Below are 22,797 nucleotides of genomic sequence, written 5' to 3'. Positions count from 1 at the left end.
CTGACCAAAAGTCTTGTTCCTCCTGCCACTGAACTTCACGAATTTCCACTCTATCTAACTATAACCTATCCATTTCCCTTTTTAAATTTTCTACCTACCTGCCCGATTAAGGGATCTGACATTCCACGCTCCCTTCCATAGAATGCCATTTTTGTTTCTCCTGACAACGATATCCTCCTATGTAGTCCCCGCCCGGAGATCCGAATGGGGGACTATTTTGCCTCCGGAATATTTTACTCAAGAGGGCGCCATCATCGCTTAACCATACAGTAAAGTTGCGTGACCTCGGGAAAAATTACGGATGTAGTTTTCCATTGCTTTCAGTCGTTCGCAGTACCAGCACAGCAAGGCCGTTTTGGTTAGTGTCACAAGGCCAGACCAGTGAGTCGTCCATACTGTTCTCCCTTCAACTACTGAAAAGGCTGCTGCCCCTCTTCAGGGACCACACGTTTGTCTGGCCTCTCAGCAGATACCTCTCTGTTGTGGTTACACCTACGGTACGGCTATCTGTATCGCCGAGACACGCGAGCTTCCCCACCAACGGCAAGGTCCATGGTTCATGGGGGGATGGTTATTTTTTACTTTTACACTGGAAAAATAATCAGTTATTTAACAAGCACATTTTTTCCAGACTGAAATATTAAGAACATACCTTTAAGGATACCTGCGAACATAGAAAATTTCTGTTTCCCTACTTAACCGTTGCTAACCATCCAACAATAACAGTAAGACAGTTTTCTTGGTATTACCGAATGAGTTAAACGTACCAAAAATTCTTCCAGGCAAAATGTGCAGGTCATGTAGCTCTATTCAACCAAACTGATTTAGTACAGTCATTTCAAATTCTGAAGTGAACCTCGTAGTTGTTTTCCAGCAGATCTGAAGAAATAGAAGACTCACCATTCGAATGCTTCTCAGTAGTTTGTATTGGGTTGTATCCATTAAAAAATCTTTAAGTTAGTCACACTTTTCGCAACACTTCCTATGCAATCAGTCATGGTCACTCGACAGACTGGTGATGTACTGTACGCCCTGTTATATCGTTCCGAATAAAGTGTTCCATGATTTTCAATATGTACAGAAATTTAGAGATAAGCTTTTACGTCCACTGGAAAGCCGAGCTATTCGATCTTAGGATATATTCCAAATGTTCGCAAAATGCCAGGCTTTGGTACACAGGTCAATAAAGTTATCCTTTTAATTTACCTTTTAGTAGACGGGACTTAGCGGTACCATTTTACACGGGATTTTTATTCTACGAAGGGTATGTGATAAATGTGAACGAAAAAGGTAATAATGACGTAATATATTAAAAATAATATTTGACCTAAATTCCTTAACTGTCTGCAATTTCGTTTTAAGCTGCCTGGTCATCATTCAGCGCCGGATGACTTAATTTCTAGATCCTTCATTTGAAATACGCGGAACGATCGTGGAGTAATATGATCTTCCCTGTTTCTGTTTGTGCGCGTAATTAGAAAACTGTAGTCTCTAAACGAAGCATCGTTCTGAATTACTAAGATAAATGCATAATTGGCAACTAGCACGTAAAATTTATGCCTGAAATGAAAATAGAAGAATAATGTAATAACATATGCCCGCTTGGTTTTTTACAGACATAAAGGGCCAAGAAAGTCAAACTGTACACGCTTACGTGTCATTATTTGCAATCAACAACACAATACGTGTATTCATTTCTCTTTCACACCGTAACCAAATATCTGAAATTTGGCAGCATCATCGTATCACTTTGTAAAATAATGCCTGAAATATCGACCTTGATAACTGTAAGTTCGCATAATGCGATTCTTTAATTCCGAATTGCTGCTACTACAGTGTCCGGCCTACAGCGAACCGACAACTTTACACTTCGTGCTTTATCTCTAACCTGCACAGCAGTAAAGCGAAAAGCTGGAGCTTCGCTGATTTGTAAGTAGACCAAGGCTGTCATAAACAGAGTTGGACAATATCAGCTGAAATGTTTGTTCTTAACCGTTAAATTTCGTCTTTTAGATTTAGTAGGATCATTCAGGACTATGCTCACCAATTCAGATCTCACCGTGGTCGAAGTTATTCATCTAAGGTAGGACAAATCTCCTTGATCTATCTGTCTCACTGAGTCATGTTACCTGTAAATTTTACCATTCAGTAATTCACTGAATACTCTCTCCCTTCCTCACGTCATTGCTCTTTTGCATGAAACAAATTCTTTTTAACAAACACTTTCAACACAGATTGTGACAAAAACAATGGAAACAAAACAAGATCAATCTGAAATAAAATTAGAAGTACGTGCACATTCGTACTGTAATTACGATCAGCATTTATAATGAAACTAAGTCTTGCTTAAAGCATCAGTTGATATCAGGGGAACGGTATTTAATAACTAATTCTTCAGATGTCTTTAATTACGGTGGATTAGCTTTTAGTTATGACGAAAAGTTAAGTTTATGATAAGTGACAAGCTGTTACAATGATTAAATTTTGTCCCCAGTATATTTTGTATGTATAGTTATGCATCTTTGGAATGTCTATAAATAATGGATTGCCATTGACGAATTGCGAAAATTTCGTGTTCGGCTGCAGTAACTACATTTAAAGACATGTTAGTTATTACAGAATTTAATGTAGCGAAAGGACTGCCAACGGTTACATTTGTAATAGAAGTCAGTACTACTATTATTATTTCTTCTCCTCAGTGTCGGTATTTTCCAAACATATCCTCCATTACGAACGAATATGTTCACCGTTCATATCCTCATTCGGCCAGGTCAGTTAAATCAATCTCGTTGTTTTGAATTAGTGCATGATCAAAATTGTTGGGACCACCGTCACATTTCCCGAATAACTGCACAGACCCATTGAAGCCGTCTGACTGCTGGCCACTGTCTCTGTACACTGCCAAATACGGTATGTGGTTGTTTACTTAGTAGTGACATCGTGTATGTTCAAACAGTCCTTATGTTTCACTACTTTCCAACACAATTCGAAGACCATTATTAACAAAAAACACGTAGTTATACATAACAGAGTGAGTAGCAGACAGTCTACATCTATGTCTACACAATATGTGTAATCCACAAGCCGTCGTACAGTGTTTGGCGGAGGGTACATCGAACCAGTATTATCGATTTTCTTTTCCATTCCATTCGCGTACTGACCGACAACAGGACGATCATTTAATGTCTCTGTACGTGCCCTAATCTCTCTTCTTCTTCCTCTTTTTCTTCTTCTACTACTACTTCTTCTTTCTGCATGTCTTAGGCATCTGACTATTTCCCCGTCTTCTTTAAAATTATCAATCTTTCTCCCTTTTACTAGGTGTTCCTTAAGGTCTTCTTCCCACTGGGTAACAATTAATCATTAATTTTGGTACCGAGCGAGGTGGCGCAGTGGCTAGCACACTGGACTCGCATTCGGGAGGACGACGGTTCAATCCCGCGTCCGGCCATCCTGATTTAGGTTTTCCGTGATTTCCCTAAATCACTCCAGGCAAATGCCGGGATGGTTCCTTTGAAAGGGCACGGCCGACTTCCTTCTCCGTCCTTCCCTAATCCGATGAGACCGATGACCTCGCTGTTTGGTCTCTTCCCCCAAACCAACCAACCAACCAACCATTAATTTTGGTATTCCTTAATCTGCTCATTTAAGCTTTTCTGTCTCATTTTCTCCGGTTGTCAGCATTCCTCGTTCTGTCGCCTGTGTGTATCCAGTTACTCTTCTTAGAAATCGCATCACCAATGTTTGTATTCATGTTAATTTCATTTTGTTACTGTTCATGACACATTTCTAAGCTGGTAATGACATCGTGTTGTAGAACTTAGAGCCGGCCGGGGTAGCAGAGCGGTTCTAGGCGCTACAGTCTGGACCCGCGCGACCGCTACCGTCGCAGATTCGAATCCTGCCTCGGGCATGGATGTGTGTGTTGACCTTCGGTTAGGTAGGTTTAAGTAGTTCTGAGTTCTAGGGAACTGATGACCTCAGAAGTTAAGTCCCATAGTGTTCAGAGCCATTTGAACCATTTTTTTTTTTTTTTTTTTTTTTTTTTTTGTAGAGCTTAGATAGAATTACCTTTCTTACATAAGTTCTGAGAGTTCTGTAGCTTTTTCCCGTAAATATAATTAAATCTGTCTATTATCTTTCGTACGTCCATTTCTGTGGTGGATGAGTTAGTATCTGCTAAGACGTCATCGACTTTTCTCTTTCCATTTGCTGATCATTTGTTATTAATTTGCTGGGAATTGGCTCCTTGCACCTGAAAGCCAAAACTTTTTTTCCTTGAAGGTACTAATACATTATGTTGCTGTTGTGGAAAAATTTGAGCAGCTCTTTGGAGTTGTTCTCGCTATCAGCAATCATGGCTTGATCATCAGCAAAGAGTAATTGCGGCGGGGCGGGGTCGGTCGTCTGCGTTTTTCTTGCCGGCCGCGGTGGTCTAGCGGTTCTAGGCGCTCAGTCCGGAACCGCGCGACTGCTACGGTCACAGGTTCGAATCCTGCCTCGGGCATGGATGTGTGTGATGTCCTTAGGTTAGTTAGGTTTAAGTAGTTCTAAGTTCTAGGGGACTGATGACCACAGATGTTAAGTCCCATAGTGCTCAGAGCCATTTGAACCATTTTTGCGTTTTTCTTAATGCTATCGTTCAGTCCACCTACCTCGATAGGATTCTTGCCGATATTCCTTCACTCTGTGGTAGCAGATATGTCCTGGTAGTGTAAAGCAGCGCTGATGAAACTACCACCTAATACGTACCGCATAGAGGCAGCGTAACTCTAGTTGAAAGTCAGCTCCTGAAAGTTAATGATTAAAAAATCGGACGTTTGGGATATTCGGTCTACTTGCAGAAAAGCGTTTAACATTAGATTAACTCTTCTTTTTATTCATATGGAAAAACATGAAATGGCTACCAGTTCCATATTTTATATGGAAACATTATCCCTGGAAATTCACTGTCTATACAACAAATTTGCATTCGAAAAGCAGTCAGAATTTTAGCAGTCCGACCCGACTAATTTTCACGTTCTACCATTCACAGACCGCCACCTATTCGCGAGTCAAACATTCGGTCGTTGCAGTGGTCTTCTTCGTAAGAAGTGCTCGCCAAATTATTCCGTACAGAGCACGTAATACGCCACGCGGAGTTCTTATTACCATCAGAAAATTCAACGCTCATATCTCTCAAACTATTTAATTTAGAAACAAAAAACTTTCATTAAAATGCTCGTAACTCTAGTCGCTTTAGTCACAATATATTCGAACCGAAATTAGCTCGCTATTTTCTCATGTTACAGAGAATTTTTAAACAGCGATCTCAAATCGTGTTATCCGTAGGCTGGCTAGCAAGCGACTCCCTGCCCATTTCTCTATTCGCGCGGGAACAGCTTAATTCTGATTGGCTGTTGATCTAAACGACCAATCAGAACGTTCCTTACAGTTCACACTCGCGACAAATCTTGCTTTATCAAATCAATAATTTGATGGTAATTAACGTCAGCAAAACTTCAAATTCTCCTATTTTGTTTAATCACAATAAACGAAGTGCGTAATATTCTTAAAATTGATAAATAAACTTATTCCGCCTCTAACTTCAATTCTGGATACTTTTATAGAAAAGCAAGCATACACCGACAAACATCACCTGAATCGTGGCAGTGATTTTTTGAAAAAGAGCAAAGTAATAGTGCAAATTTGGGTACTATTGTTATTTTTGAATAACGGCTAATTCATTCTTAACTGAAAATAATTAGTACAATAGTAGACTATGTGATAGAAGAGGTTGAATTTCAATGAATATTCAGTTTTCTTGGAAAAGAGTTTTGTGAAAATAAGCAGTAAGTTTTGAGTACACTAAAATTCTGGAAGGTTACTAACAAAGTTTCCCCTTTAAATGCATACAAAAAATATGAATTATGATACATGTATATGTGTAAAGTAGGGTGCAGAAACTGAGAATGGTGGCTTAGACGTACTGTATTTTGCAAATACTAAATTTTGAAAAACCTGATACGAGTCTATAATAAACCAGGTCTAGGATAGGGACAGATGACTGGACGCTGTATCCTAGTGAAGTGCCTTTAAAGCAACCGAAGTGTAAGTGTGAGAAAGAAAAATGTGCTACCCCAGTGCTGCTACAGAAAGTGTTTTCTTGCTAAAGTACGTAAAAATAAACGTTCCCCAAAGCGAAAACAATATAACGAAAGAAACCGTTTCTCCACAGCCATGATTAAAGCTAGTATTATCCTAATAGAAAATTTTGTTTAATAGCGCTAATCAAGTCGAATCTTTTGTATAATAATATATTAGGTTTCATGGACACTAATATAGCGACTGTAAAGAGCATTAAGTGGTTTATTTCATTTCAAAACGACATAGAAATTGTTAAAGTAATTGTTTGAAGCAAAATTTAATTTTGCTGAAAACTTGAATATTTACTAATGTGAATGATTTGATAATTTTTTTTTGGAAAACTTTAAAATGTAGAATTTTGTACGAAAAATATTATTTCTGAAGGAAAAGGGAAAATTTGTAAATCAATTTTATTATTCGCTATCAAGTCCAAGCCTTTGAAATCTGATGTAACATCGTAAAAACAGTAATGTATTTTTGATATTCCGTTCATTTGAAAAAATTGTAAGTAGGAACAAGTTTAATTAAAAATCCCATAGTTAAATTTGTCGGTTCAGTTAAAGAATTCAGTAATAGCATAGCCGTTATATGAACCTTAAATGCACTTAAAATTAATTTTAGGTTGGTAAGGTGTGTGAAACGGCAGCAAGTTATTACGAGATGACATTCGTTGCAGTCGTCTAGTACGGTGCCTGCAGGATGGCTTTTTTTTTTTTTCCCTTACAGCACAGCTGACGCTGCCTGCCGTGAGAACTGCATAACGTAACATTCAGTCGATATGAAGATTCATTCCCTCCACGAATCTAAAAAATCCATACTAGAAATTATCCGATTTTGTTCAAATTTGGTACGCAGCCTTTTGTATTAATGCAATGAACTTGTCAAAATTTCAGATTTTTATTAATTATAGTTCTGGAGATAAAGAGAATTACATAAAACGCCTAAATCCTACGCTTGTTTTTTAAAACCAAGTTAGGAACAATAACAAACTGACTTTCATTATCATTTGAAGCCATTCCCAAGTTATCGGTGCATAAAAATCAATTAATTAGAATTATCTTTTTAAAACTTTAGTCACTTTGCATTACGCAATACAAAAATTGGCCAGAATTATTATTTGGTTATATTTTGCCTTGTGAGTGCGTGAGAATGATTCAGAGTGTGTATGTAGGTCATACATTAAAACTTAATATTTCATTTTACGTAAAACCTTGTACAAACGAACCGTGGGAAAGTTATTTTGCAACCACGATTCAGGTGACGTATGTCGGTGTGGGCTTGCTTTTGTATAAAAGTAGCCAGAATGGAAGTTAGAGGTGGAATAAGTTTATTTATCAATATGAAGAATATTTTGCACTTAGTTTATTTGGATTGAACAAAATACAAGAATTTGAAGTTTTGCTGACATCAATTACTATCAAATTAGTGATTGGATAAGGCAAGATTTACCGCGAGAATGATCTGGAAGGAACTTTCTGATTAGTCATTTAGATGAAAAGCCAATCATAATTAAGCTGTTCCTGCGTGAATAGAGGAGTTGGGCATATTGAAGAGTACCTCGAGAAGAGTCGCTTGCTACCCGGTCTAAGGATAACACGGTGTCAGATCGCTCCTTAACAATACTCCGTAAGATGAGAAAATATTGAGCTATTCGAACATATAGTGGCGGAAGCGACTGGAGTTACGAACATTGCTTGAAGTCATAAGTGTAAAAACGTAATTTACTTAACTCAGCATGTCGTCATAATAAATAAATATAAATATTAAAAAGAATCGCCGACAAACAGCATCCGTGTCTTTCTCCCAAATTTGTCCTGGTCTTGGATTGTTCATTTACTACAACAGTGGTTTGTGATCCTCGTTACGTGCTTTCTACTACCTTCATTATGTGCAGATGTATACCTCTTTCTTTCATTATCTCCCATAACTTTTCTCTGTTTATTCTATCGAAAGCTTTCACTTAGTCTATGAATTTTTTTCCTACTGAACACTGCGTTTTCCTACTGAACACTGCGTTTCTCATTGATGTGCCTAATAGCGAACGTATCATGTGCACACCACCTTCCTATCCCAAAGGCCGTTTGCTTCTCTAGTAGAATATTTTCAACAACTGCTACTAGTATCTGTGTTACTATTTTAGAAAACACTTTATACCACGTGTTTAGCAGTGAAATGCCTCTATAGTTTTCGCAATTACTTCTGTCTCTGTTCTTGTGAACAAGTATCATTGTAGCTAATTTCCAGTCTCCTTGAATTTTCTTATTTCTCCAGCCTCTGCTAACACAGTTGAGAAATCTGGCTACAAAAGCGGGACGTAAATATTTCATTAGGCTTGTGTTGCTTCCATCATTGCTCGGTGTTTTTCTATTTTTCAGTCTACAAACTGCACCTGCTAATTCCTTCATTTCCATTTCATCTAGTCGTCTCTCTCTTTTCTTTGCGAACATCATTTTCATCACGATTTTTATTTACAACGCCTTTTGTTGCCCAGTTTCTTATAGTAGTCCAGCCATTGTATCTTCTTTATCACTTATAATTGTTGCATCATCTTTTATATTTATGTACAAGCTCTCCATCATTTTATAAGAAAATTTCTATCTACCATGGACATCGTTTTCCACTTCTGAAATGAATATGTCCCATGTTTCTTGAATAATTTTCCGAAATAGTTCTTTGGCTTCTTTTGATAATATTTTATGTTCCTCTCCATTTACAGATGTCCCGTTCCGTAACCATTTCAAATATGCCTCTTTCCTCCCCCTTTGTCAATGTATCTATATCATTGTTCCAGTAGTTCAATCATTTATTGTTCTTTCTTTGACTTCGATAGCCTAGAGCCTCTGCAGTTGCCTGCTCTTTTATAGTTTTAATATTTTCCCATTTCCTCTCTAGATCTTTGCTTTCTTCTGTTTTATTAGACATTTTATTCAGTCTCTCCCAGTAAAGGTACTACGTGGAATTTTCTTTTAGCAAATATGTTTCCATGTCTTATTCTCGTGGTTTTTAAAAGCCTTCGTCTTCGTCTGTTGTGTTGTAATCAGTATCACTGGGAGTAACAAAAACATTCCTTTGTATTTATTTCAGCCCCCTGTAGTCTTTCCCATTTGTAAATGTCACAGCAGTTTTCCGTTTTGGCAAAAAGTAAACTATTATCGACTGCTGTCCTCTTTCTACCAAAGTTCTTCTGTGTACTTCCCTACATCAGAAATAATTTATTCATTATTCGAGGTCATTGAAACTAAAGAAGTCTCGTAATAGTTTCCGATTTCTATTGACGATGTTCTCTCTATTGTTTCCCCTTATATAGTCAATTGGAGCATTTCCAAATCTAGCATTCATTCCCCTCCAACAATGAAAAGCCATTTTTGTTGAGGGTTTGAACGGTCTCTTGGAAGAGCTCGTAGAAGTTTTCTGAATCCTTTCTTCCGTATTCTTGTGAGTATGTACATACGACTTTTAAAAACATTCTTTCTATCTTATATCTGTTACAATTCCTTTATTCACCGATGAGCATGAGTGTATCTCGTTTTTCCATTTCTTTACAAAAGATTCTACTCCTGCTGATGCTGTTCTTTCCTATGGGACTCCATTATAATTCATTGTGTATTCTCCTAGATATTTTGATGCTTTAGTTCCTTTTCTTCTCTGTTATTATATATATATATATATATATGTTCTTTTCTTCTATTTCGTTGGTCCCAATTCTTATAATCCATATCACCATTCTCAGACGATCTTTGATTCCACATATTTTGTCCTTTATTTCGTTCCGATCTTCATAGTTCCCTTTCATCCGAATCTTTTCTCTCATAGTTCTCTGTGATAACCTTTCTTCCGCCAGCGTGTCGAGAGCTGCGCAGGTTAAGTCGTGTGGTGGGGTTGCCACCTCTAGGTATCGCGACCTGCCTGATCTTATGTCGGTATATGTCTCCCCTATCCAGAAAGCCCCAGTTTGGAGGAGAGCTACTCTCTCAGATCTCATTCTGATGGTCTCTTCGCGATATACTCGATGATTGGCTTGACAGTCACACAGTCTCCTTCGAATTTAGATTCTCTGAATTTACCCAACAGGGTTTTTCGAACATTGTTCCAGGAAACAGTGATCTAATAATATTGTAACCGATTTAGTAAACACAGTCGTGGTCGCATTTGAGTTGTTGTAAATTCCTTGGTGAGAGCAGGAATCGCTGGCGTTGAGAACACTGCCTTCTCAACGCCAGAATGGACGAGCATGCTCCTCGCCAGCGATTCCTGCTCTCACCAAGGAGATGATGATCTCTGTAGTAGATAGAAACTGGTCATCCTCAAACAAAAAGTAAAAACTTATATGGGACCACGACCTTGCTTACTAAATAAATTACGTCGTGTTGCTTCAAAGAATTGAGATTTGTATTCTCTAAGCATATGTGTTACACTGTCGTACGGGCTACACCCACCAGATATCCCAGCAGCGCGTCTCAGAATTCCTTCGATGTCTGTTGCCGTCCCTGCTTGATAATAAATCCAAACACCAGACCAACATTCTGGAATTGCTCACATCAGCGTCTCGTAAGCGTCATCATTTACAGATGCAAAACATTTTCCCAGAACCCTTCCAACAGCTCTAAATCTTCCGTTCGCCTTACTTAATACTGATTTTACGTAATTGCCTCGTTTCACATCGATTCTTAGTGTAACCCATTAACACTTACGTGCTCAAGATGTTCACCACTGATCTTGCAGTGAGAGAGTATCGTGTTTTTACCCCTGTTATACACATTATCTGACATTTACCCACATTTCAATACAGCTTGTATTTATTATAACAAGTGGAAATTTTGTTCAAGTCTTTGTGCAATTCCTTACGATCGTCGAACTACGACAATTTGCTGTACACGACAGCATCGTCAGCCAACTATGTGATAAAGCTGCTGATCCTGTCAGATGAATCTTTTGTACATGGTGAAGTCACGTTAATGTGACCACGGCCTATGTTCGACGTCTACGTGTAATAACCACTCACAGACGGCACGAGACAGAGCTAGGGTATATAAAGTGCGGAGAGGGGGTCGCGGAACACCATGCCGTCGTCATCACAATCCGGAAACGATGCGATTTACCTGACGTCCAAAATGGCTTTGGAGCCAAGGGTGGAAGCATTTAGGAAGCAGCTCAGTTTGGAAACTGTTCGGGTGGCACTACGGTTGAAGTACACCGTGCACACAAAGTGGCGCTATCCAAAACCGACGCCGGGCCAACTGTGGTGCACTGCATACCATAAATGTGCGATATTGCAGTACCTGTGTCATTCCGACTTACGACGCGAAGTTCCTTTGCAGCGGCAGTCGTGGTTGACGACGTATGGAAGTTTGGGTCTGGCCGTGAGTCCTGCTCGGGTAGCCAAATGGTAAGGGTGCCGCTCGCGATAAGGGGAAAATCTGGGTTTGAGTCCTGGTCCTGCACAAATTTTCGTTGTCGTCATTCCGTTACACAACTGATTGTTGTCCCTATTGGCAACTGCGAATACGTTTCATGTATAGATGACGTGGGTAATGACAGCTGCACAGATGTGTACAGGCGAATAGAGATGCAACTGTTGAGCAACGGAGCGCCCAGATCAACCAAGGGGCTACCAAAAGTGTCTCCTCAACGACGTCCGGCAAACGTTGCTGCATGTAGGCCTCCGCTGCAGGCGCCTGGTTCATGCTGACTGCTGCTCATCGGCGACGAAGGCTGGAATTTGTACGGCAGTACCGCAACAGGAGGTCCACTGAGTGGCAACAGGTGGCTTTCTCACATCAGTCACATTTTATGCTCCATTGGACAGATGGCCGTTGGTTGTACGGTGTGAAAGCATGGGGGTCCAGACCGAAGGAGACAGCGTTATGGTCTGGGGAATATTTTCGTGGCATTCCCTGTGTGATCTCGTCATTATGGAAGGCACAGTGGATCAACACAAGTATGCATCTATCCTTGGGAACCATGTCTACCCCTACGTGCAGTTCATTTGTCCTTGACGCGATGGCATCTACCAGCAGGACATTGCAGTGTGTCACACTGCTCGCATTGTAATTCTAAGAGCACCAGGATGAGTTTGATGTACTCCCCTGCCCACTCCCCGGATTTAATGCAATCGAGAATCTGTGAGACTATCTCGATCGAGCTGATTGCGCCATGGATCCTCAGCCGAGGAACGTAGCGCACCTGGCCGCATCACTGGAGTCGGCAAGGCTCCACTACCCGCCGGTAGCTCCCGGAACATTGACTCTCTTCCTGCACGTCTCGTAGAGGTTCGCGCTTCAAAACGCGCTTATTCAGGCCTTTGGCTAGTGGTTACATTACTGAGACTGGACGGTGTATATACTGAGAATATTTGAGACGCTATTTACCTTCCTTCAGGCGCACCCGATGTTTCTTTCTGTGGAACATGCGCCGCGTAGTATAACGTACTGGGTTCTATCAGTGAAATATTCGTCGAACCTTCACAAGTTTACGGATATACTCCTTATCATCGGATCTTGGTTAGTCGCCAACGATGTGACACAACATTGAAAGCCTTTGGAAATCTAGGTAGACAGATTCACCAGTTCGCCTGTGTCAACAGTTTTCATGGTGCTGTGTGTGATTAAAGCAAGCTGTGTTCCACACAAGTGGTTTTTCCTGCATCTATGCTGATTCTTTGAAAGAAACTAATTTTCTCCAAGAACATCAGGATATTTGAGCTTCGGATATGACATAGGATTCTTTGACACAGACAGATGTCAGCGATATAGGTCAGTAATGCTGTGTATTCGATCTCTGCCCTTTTCTTAAACCACAGGGATCTGCGCTCTTTTCCAGTCCCATGGATCTATTTGCTGCACAAGAGATTCTCGATCAATATGAGCTTTGGAAAAACTTAAATTAGATTGCGTATTGAATGAAACTCTAAGCAGATTTCCGACACTGGTGTCTTGCTCGCTTTGAGCGGTTTTCAAGGTTTCTAGATACTGGAGGCGCTAATACCGATTGTTTGCTGATGATGCTGTGATGTACGGGAAGGTGTCGACGTTGAGTAATATGAGCCGTGGTAAAATTTGCTTCTTAGAGCAGCGCGCCGCAGCGCCTAGTGTAAAGCAGTCGCCTTCCATTTCTGGCGGTGGTGCCGCTGTGGCAGTCGCAGCTTTGGTGTCTCCCTCTGGTGGGAAAGGGGAAAAAGTTGCCCGTTCACGTGCATTTAAGGGGCGCTATGAGCTTGGCATGGGTCCCCGGACTCTTACACGCTTAGTGAACATTCGCGCGCTGGAGGTCAACGCCTCGTGTCTCTGTGTGTGCCGTCGTTTGTGCTTAAGTGGTTCAGTGTTATTCGTTTTGTGCACCTACGTTCGCGTGTGACAATTTTCGTCTATGTGTGTGTCCAAGTGTCTGAACAAATTTTATCTTGGACTCTACGTCCGTGAACGGCTCCATGTAATTTAAAAAGTGTTTGTCTCCGTTTATATGTCCACCGTATTTTTTCTCTCATTGTCTTCATTTGTATCTTTTGTGTTTCTCGGTGGCCAAAGAGCGGCGAAATATGCTGCGGCTGGCCTGTCTGTAAACAGGTTTAAAAATAACAATAAAGAAAAAAAAAACTTGGCAGGGGGGCAGTCTGTCAGTCTCGGCGAGTCTAGTCAGTTGGTCAGCCGGGTCAGTGTGGGACAGTCAGTGTCCGTCTGTCGTCCGGAGTGCTAGTATGTGTTAGGCCACCAGTCTGCTCGAGTTTGTTCAGGCAACGGGCATTGGCGGTTGGATCGATCGGTTGGTCGGTCGCGCACTGGGACACAAGATGACTGGTCCGTCTTGAGCGTCGGCGCATGTGAGTTCGCCACGTCAGGCCAGTGGGCTGCGCCGTATAGCGAGGGGTAGTGGCTTCGCGGCCGACACGAGAGCAACAGGAGACAACCCACGACATCAGACTGGCCGGTGCGAGCTGCGACGCCGTGAGACGGGAGATCGGTGCGCCTTCCTGCGTCCGTTGAAGCGGCTGGCAGCGGACGGTTCGGGAGAGCGTTTCGGGGGTGCTGCGTCAGGTCTTCGCCAGAAATCGCAGTTTATTAGATGTTAAGTGACTCGAGATATCTTCTTTCATTTACTTGTTAAATTCTACTTGTTTTCTTGGTCAGCCTCTCGTCCCCAGCTTGCTCCTCTGTCTCTCGTCCGCATTTGTTAGGCAGTTAGTGTCTGTCTGTCGGTTTGCCGTACGTTAGTAGCTGCCTCTGTCATGTTTTTTGGGTTCGGTGCTAACGAATTTATTGCTTAAGGTGTAAAGCCCGAAGTCCTGAAATATGTTTTTATCTTGCCTATCATATTGAGAGGTGGTATATGTGTAATGTAGAGCATGTTTGTACATTTTATGGTTCAAATGGCTCTGAGCACCATGGGACATAACTGCTGTGGCCATCAGTCCCCTAGAACTTAGAACTACTTAAACCTAACTAACCTAAGGACATCACACACATCCATGCCCGAGGCAGGATTCGAACCTGCGGCCGTAGCGGTCGCGCGGTTCCAAACTGTAGCGCCTAGAACCGCTCGGCCACTCCGGCAGGCCTACATTTTATGTAAGACTGCATTTCATGGGTTTTTATTTAAATGGTCATTTTAGTATATAAAGTTGACACCCTTCCACCGTGAGAGTTCTTTTAAAAACAAGTTGCACTTTCGGTGGCAAATAACTTTAACGTGAGTGTTTTGTACTATTTCCATCCCTCCTGCGGGGTGCATAGTTTATATATTTGTGTGAGTTGTTAAAATTTTTAGTTTAAAGTAATCTGGTGTGTTGCAGATTTGCACCAGTGTACTCTTTCAGAGGTTCTTGTGAGCGGTCGTGAGTAAGGCCGTGTTAAAAGGCAGCGGCAAGGTTCTCAGCCCGAAAGCTCATACTGTAAAAAAAAAAAAAAAAAAAAAAAAAAAAAAAAAAAAACCAACGTTATTTCTACCTCTGAATAAATTGTAACTTGGTATTTACAGGGTGCAGTCTGATTATAATTTTTAAATCTGTTTAAAAAAAAAAGGGATTTTAGGAATAAATTTCCATTTGTTAAAAAAATTTAATTTGTTTTCATCAGTTACCCACTGGCAACTACTTCCACGCTCACATAATGTGATTGCATGTGTTAATGTTCTTGATGAATCGCTAGTAAATAAAGTAAATTCTTAAGAAAAGGTTTTGAAAGTAAATTTATGGTTCATAATACTTGGGCAAAATTTCTAGTTGGTGTAAGAATGGTAGCCAGTACTAAATGTAGAAAGATATAAGTTAATGCGGATGAGTTGGAAAAACTATTCCGTAGTGTTCGGTTGGATGGATGGCTGATTTGGGGGAGCGGACCAAGCAGCGATGTCATCAGTCCCATCGGATTAAGGAGGGATGGGAAAGAAGCTGGCCGCGCCCTTTCAAAGGATCCATCCTGGCATTTGCCTGAAACGATTTAGGGAAATCACGGAAAACCTAAATCAAGGTGGCCGGACGCGGGTTTGAACCGTCGCCCTCTCGAATGCGAGTCCAGTATGCTAACTACTGCGCCAACTCGCTCGGTCCGTGGTGTTCGGATACGGCATCAGTAGTGAGTGTCCTGCTTGTCACATTCACCTCGTTTAAGTTCCTGGGTGTGACGTCAAAGGGCGTAATGTCTAGAGAGCAGGGTCGCCAGGTTGTTGGACCGTTGCTTCCAAACCACCGATCCGGACGTAACTCCCCTCTCCAGACATTATGCCTCTTGACTTTTTTTTCTGGGACTATGTCAAGGACAGAGTCTTCGCTACATCAACTACTGACGTCGACGAACTGAAAGCTAGCATACAAGCTGCTGTGGGTACTGTGACAGAACACATGTCACGAAACACCTGGCGGTAACTGGAATACCGCCTCGACATTCTCCGGGCTACCAAGAGAGCACACGTTGAGGTTTACTAAGTGGTCTTTAAAAAACTAGTAACACTAACCTATGTAACGGAGTCAAATATAGCTTATTATGTCAAACGGTTATTCTGTAAAAAATTGTTATATTCAGGGCAAACTTTGTGCTCATCCTGTATATCTGCTCTATTATTCTTGTTGCCTCACGTTGTACTTTAACCACATCCTTACGAGAAGACACGCCAGTGTACTTCCAACAGCTGCACTCAGCCGGGAGTTATCACATATTGACTTTATACACAAAATAATTAGCAGAGAGCACTGTTCAGTCTTGTACTGAAGAAATACGACTCACTTGATGCAATATTTGCAGCAGTCAGACCATTATATACTCAAAGTTCTGATGTCGCAGTGTGATCATGCTCACCACGTCTTATACCGTCTGCTTTCTGCTTGAGACTGTGTCTTTGTTTCTTTTCAAACGTTCCGATGCGCGCGCCCTCCATGACATCAGCACTTTCCCTATTCAAAGATACATAACCACCGACGCTGATCAGGGTGAGACAATACATAAAGTACTAAATTATCATTCTCTTTGCCTTGTCTCTACACATTTCTGTTGCTCCAAATATAGCAGTATACAATCGTACACTTATACATAACATGAAAGTTACGTGAAATAATTCAAATAAAAACTTTTTTAGAAATACACAGGAAAAATTTGAATATGTCTTGTTACTGTGTTAGTGGATAATTACAGTGGATCTATTATACCTGCAAAGTTACAACTAGTACGAAAGGTCCACAAGAGCGAAGATAAATATATGACAAACTCTACTGTCTATCCTCGACTTTCCATCTACATTTATACTCTGCGAATTAATGTGAACTGTATGGCAGGGGATAGTTTTTATTATTCGGAACACTACAGATTCTTTCTATTCTGCTTCCCGATGGAGCGTGCGTAGAATGTGGGGTTACATGCCTCTGTGCAACTGTTATTTGCCTAGGTTGTCTGTACCATACCTAGAGGGTGGAAGAATATTCGTAATTTCTTGGCGTGAAAGGCACCTGAAGTACGTTCTCCAAAATGTACATTCTCTTTCTTTGAGTAGCAATTTTCAACATTTTTATTACATTTTCTCGCCACTGCAGCCCGTGTTTATTTGTAACGCTCTTTTTTCTATATGCTCAATATTTCCTGTGATTCCGTCTTCTTACTGTTCCCATAAACATGAGCAATATTCAGGAACGAGCCGTACAAGTGCTTCGTAAGAAAAAGACAGCAGCTTTGTACAACTACTACTAATGAATTTTCTTCAGCTACAAATGTTTTTATGTGGCATTCCATTTACTCTTTACATAATGTTACGTCCAAATATTTGCGTGACCTCAAGGTATTTATGACTCATTAATCCTCAAGTCACAAGATGCCACTCTTTTACATCACGTAAAATGTACAACTTTATCTATATGTTGGCCTAGTTGATAATCCTTTGTCGAGATTTTATATGTTGGCCTAGTCGATAATCCTTTGTGGAGCTTGAAATCGGCAAGACTGCAATTTTCACCTACTGTTTAGAACGCGTCTACGTAGTACTAAAGCTGAAGCTTTTCGAAAGTCTGTTCATTACAATTAGAGTATCATGTGTCCTGAACGAGAGCTGAGTTTCGAGTGGTTGATGCTTTCGAACCCAATGTTGGTAAGTCCTAGGATTCTGCTTGGCATACATGTGAGTGCAATGTGAAACATAGGGCAGCAGTTCGTTGGCTGTGTTCTATTTCACTATTTCATTGTATGTTGTACAATGGGCGTTGAATGAGTAATGCAACATATTTTTTTCTGGAAGCAGTTTGGTCCTATTCAGCATCCAATACACCGTGTTATTCCCCACTCTTTTGGCGACAAAAACCTGTTTTGCAACATGTTCTCCGTTCAGTGCTACGGCCTTACGCTACCTTACTGGGAGGTCCTGTATGCCCGCTTTGTACCATTCTATTGGGCGACATTGGCGCCAACGTCTTGTTGCATCAATAACCTCCACATCATCCATACTGCGGAGTGGATCCATCATTAGGCCAAACAGACGGAAGTCGGAAGGTGCGATATCCGGGCTGTAGTGTGCATGAGGAAGAACAGTCGAATGAAGTTTCGTGAGATGCTGCAGTGTGCGTAGACTTGTGTGAGGTCTTCCGTTGTCATGGGGAAGCAGAAGTTCGTTTGCATTTTTGTGGCGACGAACATGCTGAAGTCGTTTCTTCAGTGTCTTGAGGGTAGCACAATATGTTTCATCGCTGATTGTTGCACCATGAGGAAGGACATCAAACAGAGCACCCCCTTGACAGTTCCAGAAGACCGTCGCCATGACTTTACCGGCTGCGGTTGCAAATTTGAATTTTTCCTTCAGAGGAGATGTGGCGTGGCACCACTCCATTGATTGACGTTTTGTTTCGGTTCGATGTGATAAACCCATGTTTCATAGCCTGTGACGATGTTCGACTAAAAACTGTCACCCTCAGGCTCATAACGTGCAAGCATTTCTGCACAGATTTTCCTTCGTTGCTCTTTATGGTCTTCTGTTAGGCGGCTAGGAACCCAGCGGTCACTCGCCATGGAGTGGTGGACGAGAGTGTCAGTACTACCAGCAGGGACGTCCAGTTGAGCAGGGAGGTGCTTGATTGTCATCTGTCGATCACCTCGGATGAGAGTGTCCGCACGTTTCAACACTGTAGGAGTCACGGTTGTGTGCGACTGGCCGGACGCAGGAGATCGGACAGCTCTGCGCGGCCGTGTTGCGAAGGTGGCAGAAGCCTCGCCCAAGCACTCGCAGTGCCTTTCTCCACGGCCAGGTCTCCGCAGACATTCTCCGAGCGCCCATGAATATCTGATTTCCTGCCAAAACAAACTGAGTGACAGCTCTCTGCTTGGAACGTACCTCCATTACGGAGCCGCGAGGGGTAGCCGTGCGGTCTAGGCTGCCTTCCCACGGTTCGCGCGGCTCCCCCGTCGGAGATTCGAGTCGTCCCTTGGGCATGGGTGTGTGTGTGTTGTCCTTAGCGTAAGCTAGTTTAAGTTGGATTAAGTAAGCCTAGGGACTGATGACCTCAGCAGTTTGGTCCCATTGTCCTTAGAACAAATTTTTTTCCATTACAGATGCCATGTTGAAGGCTACGTATAGTGCCGCCACCAGTCGCAGGTTCGTGAAACTTTAGGGGCTGAAGCAGGAATATTCCAGGATCTCCCACAACAAATTCCGCATCTTTCCAAACTAAATACGCCGAAAAAAATGTGTCGCATTAATTACTGGAAGTCTCTCACATATGCGTGTGACCAGCATTATTTCCCAATCGTGGAGAAAAACTCTCTGCTCATGGAATTTGCAGTAAGTTATGGTCAAGAGGGTCAAGAATATTGATAGCTCCCTCGCTAGTTCTGTGTAGGACAGGAAAAACATCGGGCCCTGTATCATTACTGAAATTTTGGAAATTTAAGTACATTTACTACGGTATTTGTACCGATTACTATGTCATCCATCTCATAGGGATACGGCTGTTGACTGACGGAAGTGTTCGTTTGCGAAGCAGTTGAAGATAGAATTCTTCCTGTCGGTTTTTGTTTTTCTGTTTTCTGTTTCGACTCCTGCCTCTCTCGCAAGTGTGTGGATACCGATTTTCCTTCCACTGATAGTCTTGAATTATAACCAAAATTTCTTGGCGATTTTAGACAGGTGTAACTGTGGTAACAATAAGACCCGCTGTAGATAATGTCGATTTAAATTTAATGCAGTTTTTCCAGTATAGTTTATCTCAATCGAGAGCGCAGGACACCGGAAAAAGAAGATCAGTATTAGCTGTTAAGCATTTCCGATCCACTTTCCCTTTCTTGTACTGGGAAATCCTTTCTTTTATTTGTAAGAGTTTCATTGGCATTATACAATTTGTCCAGGTAGTCCTGGTATCCATGGTTGAAGAGACACACGCGAAGTCCAAATTTCCTGATTACATATACCAACGCCTCATCTACGCTGCCGATCAACTTGCTACCCAAGCTTCCGTTGTAGTAGCTCACCTACAATCTTGTCGTCTTCTAAACTACTTCCTCAGAGACCAATCTTGATTTACTCCCGGCTCTTCTCATGGTTTTAATTGAGGAGCTACTCGACCGAATAGTAGCGGCTTCGGTCAAGAATACCATCATACCGACCGGGAGAGCGGTGTGCTGACCCCACGCCCCTCCTATCCGCATCCTCCACTGACGATGACACGGCGGTCGGATGGTCCCGGTAGGCCACTCGTGGCCTGAAGACGGAGTGCTTTTGTTCTCATGGTTTTCAGAGAGAACATGCAGTAGAAGGTCGGCGATATGCCGATTCAATATATAATGTGTCTTTAAATCCCTTCTTGTTATTACATTGGTGATGATGTCTATGGTGTATTGCGTTTTCTCGTAGAACAAAATTTTCCTTACATCCGGTTTGTTACGATTACAGCCACAACCTTCTTGATGTGTAAAGAGTAAAATGACACAACCAGAAATTCTGTGAGTGTGGTAAAAGCCTGTTGATAATGAATTTCTTGATTCTGACTTCAAAAATGGTTCAAATGGCTCTGAGCACTATGGGACTTAACTTCTGAGGTCATCAGTCCCCTAGAACTTAGAACTACTTAAACCTAACTAACCTAAGGACATCACACACATCCATGCCCGAGGCAGGATACGTACCTGCGACAGTAGCGGTCGCGCGGTTCCAGACTGTAGCGCCTAGAACCGCTCGGCCTCTCTGGCTGGCCGATTCTGACTTCCCTAGCACTTATACAGTCACCAATAGTGCGCAATGAAGAACATCCTGTGGGTTAAGACATGCCATTTATACACCAATGAGTCCTTTTTTTAACCTTTTGTCTCCATATCACCCCTTCATCCTCTCTTGCAACGCTCTGTCCACAGCAGTATCATTGTACTGTAATATAATCCACGGAGAAGGAACAATGTCTCAATCGAACAAATGCTTTCAGGTCGGACGCAGATGACGTCCAGAACATAACAGCACCATAACAAAAGAAGGCAACAGTGATGGACGCTAAGATATATAAGTCAAACCCCAACCCAACGGCGACGGCAAACACCATCTCCAAACTCTTTCTCTGGTAAGTGAGCCACATCCCATTCTCTACGCTTGTTTTATCAAAACAATGCATTGGAACAGTTCCTAGAATGCATTGTACTTAGCCGAGTGGGCCGTTGTTGAGACATGAAAGATGCATGGAGCATGACACTTCATATAATTCACACTATTGTAAATTTTTTGTCGTTCAGTACTACAGGATGAAAAAAATGCGAACGTATAAGCACCGGCATTGACGTATTGTTGGAGATTTCATCATCATTTCGATGGATGAATCCTTCAGATTAACTGTGGAACATGTGACTAACTAACAAACTAATTATACCGCGTTCTAGTGCGCTTCTCTCAACTCACTGTACTGTGAGGAGGTGATGGTGTTGGAGCTCGTACTGGCAAATGCAGTGCCAGTCGCCCAATTGATAGGCTAAACACGGAATCTCAGTACAGGGACCATAAAGTATTTGATGCACAGAATTATTCACAGAACACTGCGTCATAATCCTTCTGTAGAAACTAGAGATAACTGCTACCGCCAGAGTCAATTACAATGGCCAACAGCGTCTGAATTACATCGTCAGCGTTGGCTAACTCGCATTGTAAGTGTTGAAGGGCAGACTACAGTGCAGCAGATGGTTCACCAATGAAATGCTGGATAACAATAACAACTGAACAGCCGTGCCACTGTTGGTGTGCAAATGCCTTCATCTCAGGTGAGTAGCTCTTCAGAGAAGTTAAGGAGGAGAGAACTAGGACAGAGTGTTTTATCATTGACATGATTGATGACATTACCGATGATGTCATCGATGAGTTATGGGATTTCCCTATCCCCTCAATACTCACCCCTCTCAGAAAGGCTAATTGCCATATGTCTGGAAGGGAAATGAGCGTTTAGCGTCATTAGTCGGGAGGCCCCTTGCGGGGCATTTCCAACCGTCTTGGTGCAGGTATTATTACATTCGACGCCACGTTGGGCGACCTGCGCGCCGGATGGGGATGAAATAATGATGAAGACGGCAATCCGTCACGCTGACCACTCAGCTATAGGGGCGGACGAAATATGTATAAAATGGCATGAATTCAGAGTTTGGCGGGAAATTCGAATATCGGCGAGAAATTAAAAAAATATCCCAACTGCACTAGTATATTTCGTATGGGAGGACGGTTGCTGTTGTTCTAAGCAACAATTGGTGGGAAATCCAAGACTGGCATGCCGGATGACTTGGAATACTGGCCCTGGCTCTATGACGTCTGAATCAGAGATGTGGAACCCAAGGTAGCGATCAGACATGGCGACGGGGGCATACTGGCGCAGCTACATGACTCCACAATCCAGCTCAGCCTGTCAGAGCGTTTGTACCACTATAGAATTTTGGTACATTACACCAGAGCTGGAATACTGGCGTAGCTCTATGACGTCAGAATCCAAGAGGGTAGGGCAGATGGAAGTAACTTCCTCGCAGAGACCTGTAGGGCTAGCTATAACAGTAAGGTCACGGTGTAATTCCATCCCGCCTGTCTCAATTTAAGTAATTCCCCTGCTTAAACTAATGTTTATGTTTGTCGAGCACATATATCATACAGCATCGTAAGTTAAAGTCCAAACTGTATGCTGTGTAGTAGCAACAACTTTATCTTTATTTACACAAACACTGTTGGGGGAAGGGGGAGGTTCTCCTCCTGTGACCG

General features: G+C 42.0%; 1 protein-coding gene across 1 annotated transcript in view; it reads left to right on the top strand.

The window, feature by feature from the left end:
• Positions 1-22,797, top strand: part of LOC124594856 (ATP-binding cassette sub-family C member 4-like) — a 289,353-nt gene that overhangs the window by 8,158 nt on the left and 258,398 nt on the right. The window contains exon 2 of the mRNA XM_047133319.1: positions 21,002-21,133. Coding sequence (XP_046989275.1) covers positions 21,060-21,133 — 74 coding nt within the window. The 5' untranslated portion in view covers positions 21,002-21,059. The remainder of the gene's footprint in view (positions 1-21,001; positions 21,134-22,797) is intronic.

Source organism: Schistocerca americana, chromosome 2, assembly GCF_021461395.2.
Source record: "Schistocerca americana isolate TAMUIC-IGC-003095 chromosome 2, iqSchAmer2.1, whole genome shotgun sequence".
Lineage (NCBI taxonomy): Eukaryota > Metazoa > Arthropoda > Insecta > Orthoptera > Acrididae > Schistocerca > Schistocerca americana.
The sequence above is the reverse complement of the archived record's forward strand: the minus strand, read 5'-3'. Positions and strand labels throughout refer to the sequence as shown.